Source organism: Antennarius striatus, chromosome 16 (assembly GCF_040054535.1).
Source record: "Antennarius striatus isolate MH-2024 chromosome 16, ASM4005453v1, whole genome shotgun sequence".
NCBI classification, from domain to species: Eukaryota; Metazoa; Chordata; class Actinopteri; order Lophiiformes; family Antennariidae; genus Antennarius; species Antennarius striatus.
In genome coordinates, this window is record NC_090791.1 from 11,763,301 (window position 1) to 11,771,366 (window position 8,066).

The following is an 8,066-nucleotide window of genomic DNA, read 5'->3' on the forward strand; positions in this document are numbered from 1 at the left end:
CTCAATATAATGTAAAACAAATATAACTACTCCTTGACGTTAAATAACTCTGAATTTATTACTTATCCAAGTTACAAACATTACAATTTCACAAAAAATATATATGTTTGTTTCTCTGTTATACTGTAAATCCTTTTAATTTGTCAGGTTATGAAACTCACAAAGCTCCATCAATCAAGGATCAAACTATCCAACTGAATAAAGAAAAATAACATCAAACAGAAGTTAGGACATTAACTTTGTTCAAAACGTTTTGGTCAAAGTTAAAATACGCTTAATTACTGCATTATGGGAAATGTAGTTTTGGTCAAAGGACACTTTTGACCTATTTTTAGATAGTCTGACATTTCATGCTCTCGCGGGCCACATAAAATAATGTTGCAGGCTACATTTGGCCCCCGGGGCTTGAGCTTGACACATGTGTTTTAAAGCCTGAACCATGAAATAATTGCAAAAAAATATTTAATTTTGGGAAAATAAGGTCTAATAGAACCTTCTGATAAGTTTGTCCCCCAGAAAATTACAGAAATTTGTGTGTATGAGCTTGAATTTAAATAATTATGACTAAATCATGTGTCTGATTGCATATATATATATATATATCAAAATCATGAAAGGCTGAGTATATTGAATAAGATACACTTTGCTTTAAAAGGTTAAATACGCACCTGTGATATCTTTAGAACGGCTGTTCTAAAGAAACTTGATGTTGCTGTCAGTTATCTGTCTGAACTGCTGCAGCAAAATATCAGATTATTTTTTGTGAGATAAGAATGTATGTATCTCTTCAGGAAGCACACACACACACACACACACATACACACACAGAGTCTAGTCTATCTTTTTTTATTATAATATCATCAAAGATCTCTGTAATTGTATTACATTTAAAGTTTGATCACCTCGCCATTGTGGGTTGAGCAAATGCCCCTGCATTAAGTGATCAAGTCCTTTCATGCAATAAGAAGTTAAGTCTTCCAGTGACTTGAGAGAATGTGGATTTTGACCTTTTGGTGAGTGGAAGAAGCGTCAAGTCACGTGGGATTCATGTTGTCTTCATGTACTTTGTGAAATGCTGAAGTGCTTGGGCTGTCCAGAACGTTATTCATAAAGGTGACACACTGAAAGGTAAGCTGATGACCAGACGAACAATCCTGTACACCTGAAATCTGAAAATTAAGAGAATTAAACTTTAATCAGACGTGTTGCTATTAAACATTATGTTCAAATGCTGTTTTAAGGCGTTTTCATTTTAGACTGTGTGGTCTAAAATGAAACTTCCTCTGCTCCACTGCACACAGTTTAGCTGACGCCTGCGGTTGATAGATACGTTAATCCACTACTGAGAGTATTTTTATTTAAATCAAGCTTTTTAGTTTTCAAACACATTTAAGTAGCTATAAAAAAAAATTCTTTAGATTTAATGTACAGTAGTCCATTATTCCCCTGGGTTGGGAAGCACAGGAATGATTGGAATAAATGTACTTCACCTCCACCTGCCACAGCAACAAAATACTGTCACAGATTTCTGTGTGGAGTTTGTATGTTCTCCCTGTGTCTGTGTGTGTTCTCGCCGGGTACTCCAGCTTCCTTCCACTTCCAAAAATATGCAGCTTATAGATGAAATAAAAGTGCCTCAAACTTGTAGTGGTAATGAACACAAATACTTTTAATTTGGAACACAACTTAGGGTACATCTAAATGGCTGATGACTCTCTGGACTATTACAGAAAGGATCAATATGCACCATCAAGACCACCACAGCACCAGCACGCCCCCTTCTACCTCCTCCCCTCCAGGGGGCAGAGCGACTCTGGTTACTTTGGATATAGTGGTCTTGGTAGTATATTTCTCATTGATTTTGGGTGTTGGATTCTGGGTAAGTCTCTGTTTCAATGCCTTCACTTTGCTTTTTAAAATTTCATGCTCTGCTTTATCATACAATCATTTTCGAGAACTAAAGGTAGAAATTCAAACATACCGTGCAGACCCCTGCACACAACGAGAGGGTGCTTCTTGTCTTGTGATGAGGCGAATAATTGCATTCAACTTTGTAGGCCTAGGTCTTGTCTAGCAACACAGTTGCTAATTGATTTGTGCAGATCCAGCAATACCTTATTTTAATTTTGACTTCACAGACTACATCAGAGCCTGATGGCAATACACCAGTACAACCCTTCAAATCCATTTACTCTAAACTACTAACCAGCTCTGCCAACACTTTCAACAGGAACAGAATGAGTTTTTATCTATTCCATTTACTCTGCAATGATATCATTATGAGGTTTCTCTTTTTTTTCTGTCAGTCAATGTGGAGGACTAAACGCAGCACAGTGGATGGATACTTCCTGGCTGGGAAGAGCATGACCTGGTGGCCAGTGAGTCTGAGACTTTTTTGAACAAAGGATATAAGATGATTGCATGAGAAAGTGGCTTGAATATTTTAAAAAAACTTTTTGTTTTTTTTACCTGTATACTGACTGTTACATATTTCTAATCCATCAGATGAAGTCAATATGCTCTATAGTCAACAGTTCGTCCTGACTCTGAAGTTTTTATGTATATTTAGGTCGGTGCCTCTCTGTTTGCGAGTAACATTGGCAGCGGACATTTCATTGGCCTAGCAGGGTCAGGAGCTGCTGTAGGGATTGGACCAATTACATATGAGTGGAATGTAAGAGTTTGCGCATGCAGTCTTTGTCAAAACACATCAGGCATGAAATGCAGTTTCCTGTTTTTAAGTAAAGTTTTTTTTGCAAATGACAGGGAATGATGTTTGTGCTGCTGCTGGGATGGATCTTCCTGCCTATTTACATATCCTCTGGGGTGAGATGTCTGCTCGACAAATATCAGCAAACGTGAACATGCAGGATTTTCTCCATTTGTTCCTCCATAATTATCTTTGATTCCTGTCTTCTTCAGGTGACAACCATGCCAGAATACCTGCAGAGGCGGTTTGGTGGTAGAAGAATACAGATATTTATAGCTGTCCTGTCGTTATTTATTTACATCTTCACAAAGATATCCGTACGACACAAATCTGCCGTCACTCTCTACTGTTTCATGTCCTCTGTCAAAACAAACAAGCATGTTTGTGCAGACATTTGAAAACTGTCCTAATTTCTGTGTTAATAATTCAATATATTCCACCTGTATGTGTCAACACATTTGATTTTCTACTTTCCATTTTGCACGTCTATCACTTGTGTCCAGGTGGACATGTATGCGGGTGCGGTGTTCATCCAGCTTGCTCTACAGTGGAACATCTACCTGTCTGTGGTGTTGCTGCTGTCAATCACTGCTATCTATACTGTAGCAGGTGACTTTCTTTATGTCATTTAAACACCCTTTCCTTGGAAGCTGTAAGAGGTTAGACTTAACAGCACTGTTTATTGCCTGTCATGTATGCCAGTGGTTGTCATTGGGATATACCATCCCAATGGTTGTCATATGTTGACGAGGCCCACCACAGTGGGTCTCATCAACAACAATGATGAGACAGCCTACAGAAATGAGGTCAGCCACCTGGCTCTGTGGTGCAAGGACAACAATCTCCATCTGAATGTGACAAAAACAAATTGATTGTTGTGGACTTCAGGAGAATACGCACCCAGTATGCTCCACTAACCATTAACGGTGCTGCAGTGGAAAGGGTCAACAGCACCAAGTTCCTGGGTGTGCACATCTCCGAGGACCTGTCTTGGGGCCATAACACCACATCACTGGAAAAAAAATCCAACAGTGCCTCTACTTCCTCCGCAAACTGAGGAGAGCAAGATCCCCACCCCCCATCATGCTCACCTTCTACAGAGGCACCATCGAGAGCATCCTGACCAGCTGCATCACCGTGTGGTACGCCGCCTGCACCGTTTTCTGCTGCAAGACCCTGCAGCACATCGTGGGAGCAGCTGAAAAGATGACTAGTGTCTCTCTCCCTTCCCTCATAGACATTTATAACACCCACCTCACACGCAAACCCATCAGCATTGCAGGTGACCCACCCACCCTTCTCACAGCCCTTTCAGCCTGCTGCCATCAGGTAGGAGACTGCAGAGTCTGCGGGCCAAAACCACCAGGCTCAAAGACAGTTTCTTTCACCAGGCGGTCAGGAGGCTCAACTCCCTCCCTGCTCTGCCCCCTTGCCACAAACCTGAACTCTACTCTCACCCTGCCCTGTCCTCCCCCAGCACCTGACTACCTCTCCCTCTCTCTCTCCCCCCGTCAACTCAAGGACTGTGCACACGTCACTTCCCCTACGGGATTAAAGAGTGTATAGAGATGTTTACCATCCCTTTGTGTTTCGTCTCATACCTTGTGCTATACTGTCTGTTCTACTGCCTGTGTTGTCCTGCCTGTGTTGTCCTGCCTGTGTTGTCCTGCCTGTGTTGTACTGCCTGTGTTGTACTGCCTGTGTTGTACTGCCTGTTGTACTTCCTGTTGTTCTGCCTGTGTTGTACTACCTGTTAATCGTGGGACAGAAAGGACTGCAATTTCATCTATGCTGTATGCCGTGCATATATGATACACTTGACAATAAAGCTGACTTTGACTTTGACTTTATGTCCCAGGTGGTTTAGCAGCAGTCATCTACACGGACGCTGCCCAGACGACCATCATGCTAGCAGGATCTCTTGTCCTCATGGGGTTCAGTGAGTCAGATTGGACTTCACCTTCTCCTCACATTATTTTCCCGTTTGTCTGACTCTGGTGCATCCTCTCCCACCCACCTCCCCAACCCGATTCAGGCTTTGCAAAGGTTGGAGGATGGAATGCTTTGATGGAGGAATACAGCAATGCCATCCCTTCCATCCGTGTGCCCAACTCAACCTGTGGCATCCCTCGAGATGATGCTTTCAACATCTTCAGAGACCCGGTGAACTCAGACCTGCCCTGGCCCGGCGTCATCTTTGGCCAGTCCATCCCTTCTATGTGGTATTGGTGCTCTGACCAGGTATTAGAGTGAAAACCCCACCGCTACAGGTCAAGAAACAGAGAAATAGACTTTTATTTTAGCAATCTGTGGATCTGAACTAGACTGTGATCTATTGCAACCATATAGGGGCCATCATGCATATGAAATCTAAACTCATCTCAAATTATGCTAATCTATAAATTGTGAAAAGTGCAATGAAGTGTTTTTCCAACATTTGAACTTTCACGTTTTAAAAATGTGAAGTGTTTGGCTTTTCAATGGAAAAAATCTCTTTGATACAACATTAGTGACAATTTGTCTACCAACCAAATCTGAGCCAGCTGTAGAACAAGTCATTTTAACCTGCATTTCTTCTTCTCACTCCTGCCCCTGAATCTATTTTTATTCTTTGGCCTTTGTTGCCATCTGAGGTGTAATCTTGCTCTGATGCGTCATTCTGACAAGCCCCTCGTTAAAAATATATTTAAAAGCTAACTTCTGACATCCAGCAGTCCCAGGGAGTTAACTGGAGCGTCCTGACTCTGTGCAGGTGATCGTGCAAAGGTCTTTAGCTGCTAAGACACTGACCCATGCTAAAGGTGGCTCACTGCTGGCAGCCTATCTGAAGATTTTGCCGCTCTTTGTTATTGTGATGCCCGGCATGATCAGCAGGATACTCTACACAGGTACAATATGAAAAGTAGGTTTTGATTAATAAAGAAAGCATCTAGGATAGGATAATGTGATTGAATATATTAAATGTGAAACCATATATGACTTCTATAGAATAGGAATTAACATAATAAATTAATTTCAGGTTTGTTGACAGCTTCAATATTTAAAATGTTATTCAACAGAATACAGTAGATAACACATTATGGATTATAGATGTGTGTGTTAATGATGTTGTGTAGATGATGTGGCATGTGCAGACCCTGACTTGTGTAAAGAGATTTGTGGGAACCCGGTGGGCTGTACAGACACCGCCTACGCCAGACTGGTTATGGAGCTGCTGCCTGCAGGTGAGAGGTCATTTCCTACCCAGCCACAGGCTCTACCTCCAGCATTCGTCTCTTTCATTCAAGCCTGTTTGTTTCCCTTGTAGGGCTGAGAGGTTTGATGATGGCGGTGATGATTGCAGCCCTCATGTCATCTCTAACCTCTATCTTTAACAGCGCCAGCACTATTTTTACTATGGATCTGTGGAACAATTTCAGAACTCGTGCATCTGAGTGGGAGCTTATGATAGTAGGCAGGTATGTATTAAGCAGACAGCTCCCCCATTCATTTAACACATTTTAAAGTCTTGCATTTTTTCATTCATTCAAAAAAATTCCTATATCTCCTACTTCTCATGCAGGGTGTTTGTTCTCTTGCTGGTGGTGATTTCTGTGATGTGGCTTCCCGTCGTCCAGGCCAGTCAGGGCGGGCAGCTTTTTATCTACATCCAGACCGTCAGCGCATACCTCCAGCCCCCCATCACCGTCATCTTCCTCATGGGCTTCTTTTGGAAGAGAACTAATGAGAAAGTAAGGTGGTCTGTAGCTTCGGGTTGGGATCCAACTGGTCAGATGGAAGGAAATTGAAGTTTTTATCAGGAATATTCTGCATTTGCTGATGAGATCCAGCAGAGAATCTGTACCTTGAAGATCTTGCTGTTGATCTCTCCTAATAGGTTACCGAGGGTAAAATGTATTATTTGATCGCAAATGATGTCATATAGGCACACTCTTTTTTATTAACCTTCATTGCGAGACAACAGCAACAAGATTACATCGAGTTCAGCTCTGTGTGACCTCGTCTCATAGCAGTGTGAGGGAGCAAATGTGAGAAATGTGTTTTGTCACTTTTTGAGTCCTGCTGTGATCAGATGATGAAGCATTTAATTGCTTAAGCTCGTCATCGACCCTGTTCCTCAGGGCGCATTCTGGGGCCTGGTTATTGGCCTGCTGGTTGGCTGCATTCGCATGGTGTTGGACTTCATTTATCCTGCACCCCTTTGCTACGAGACGGACGACAGACCCTTGGTGTTGAAACATGTCCATTACCTGTACTTTGCCATCTTGTTGGCCTTCATCACCCTGATTCCAGCTGTTCTGGGCAGCCTAGCAACAGAGGCACCCAAACCTGAGCAGGTGAGGCCAGTTTAACAGATACTAAAACTTCTGACATAGATAGATAGATAGATAGATAGATAGATAGATAGATAGATAGATAGATACTTTATTAATCCCGGAGGAAATTGCATATATCCACTGCTCAGGCATTACTTAACAAATAATACTGGATAAACACCAGGAGAAAAGACATTAGTTTTCATTTTCAAGACACGAATCACAATCACACACTCAGTGAAAAATGTTTGTAAACATCCTGCTTATATATTATTTATCATAAAATACAAGCCCATTTGTGAAAAAACAGCTTTTAGTAATAGCCAAACACCCACTGATACCTTCTGACATATCTGCAAGAGAATGAAACAGATGTCCCAAGTTCTCCTTAGGATAGCTGTGTCAGGTCTTTTCTCTCTCCTCTATCAGATTAGTCGCCTCACCTGGTTCACAAGGCTTGACCCAGTGGAGCCTCAAAATCATGTCTCCTTAGTGGAGCAGAGCACAATGGCCTTAGAGGAGATGAAAACTCAGACCAGTGAAGTGGGAGTCAGAGAAAGCGAGCAGGAGGATGGGAACAGAAAGGTGCGCCGACACAGTAAAGGTGAGTTGTGTCCTGCCTTATGTTCCACTTTGGCATTCATCAGTGTTGCTGATGAACACTCGCTCTCTCCAGACTCTTCATCCTGTGTCCAGACCCGGTCCAGGCTGATATCTGCCCTCTACTGGTTGTGTGGGATGGAGAGGCGGATGGAGGAAGAGGATGCTCCTGTGGTCTCTCCTGCACCTGTTAATATCCAGTCTTTGGATGAAAAACCACGACTACGACACATTGTTAATGCCAACCTCATCATTTTCCTCTCTATAATGTCCTTCCTCATTGGCTACTGGGCTTAACAGCCATGTTAGAACCCTCTGAATTGTGTTTAGGATACTTAAATACTTAATCTTTGGCTCTTTCAACTCATAATAAAACATTATGCTTCAGTGTGTTCCTTCCTTTCTTTGTTCCTTGCTGCCATCACACTTCCTTGTTTCAC

General features: G+C 42.2%; 1 protein-coding gene across 3 annotated transcripts; it reads left to right on the forward strand.

Moving 5' to 3' along the window:
- Positions 1–1,059: 1,059 nt before the first annotated feature.
- On the forward strand, positions 1,060–8,057 carry slc5a11 (solute carrier family 5 member 11). Of its 3 annotated transcripts, none has more exons than XM_068335879.1 (15): positions 1,060–1,128; positions 1,731–1,879; positions 2,307–2,378; positions 2,570–2,674; positions 2,767–2,826; positions 2,923–3,027; positions 3,214–3,319; positions 4,569–4,649; positions 4,746–4,951; positions 5,463–5,598; positions 5,827–5,934; positions 6,018–6,168; positions 6,273–6,441; positions 6,832–7,047; positions 7,456–8,057. In XM_068335879.1, exons 2-15 carry the CDS (start codon positions 1,742–1,744, stop codon positions 7,921–7,923), a joined length of 2,121 nt encoding a protein of 706 aa, XP_068191980.1. In that variant the 5' UTR covers positions 1,060–1,128; positions 1,731–1,741; the 3' UTR covers positions 7,924–8,057. The 3 variants fall into 3 exon arrangements, with proteins under 3 accessions (XP_068191980.1, XP_068191979.1, XP_068191981.1); XM_068335880.1 differs by lacking the exon at positions 1,060–1,128 and having other exon boundaries at positions 1,686–1,879; positions 7,456–7,630; positions 7,703–8,057; XM_068335878.1 differs by lacking the exon at positions 1,060–1,128 and having other exon boundaries at positions 1,685–1,879.
- The last annotated feature ends 9 nt before the right edge of the window (positions 8,058–8,066 follow it).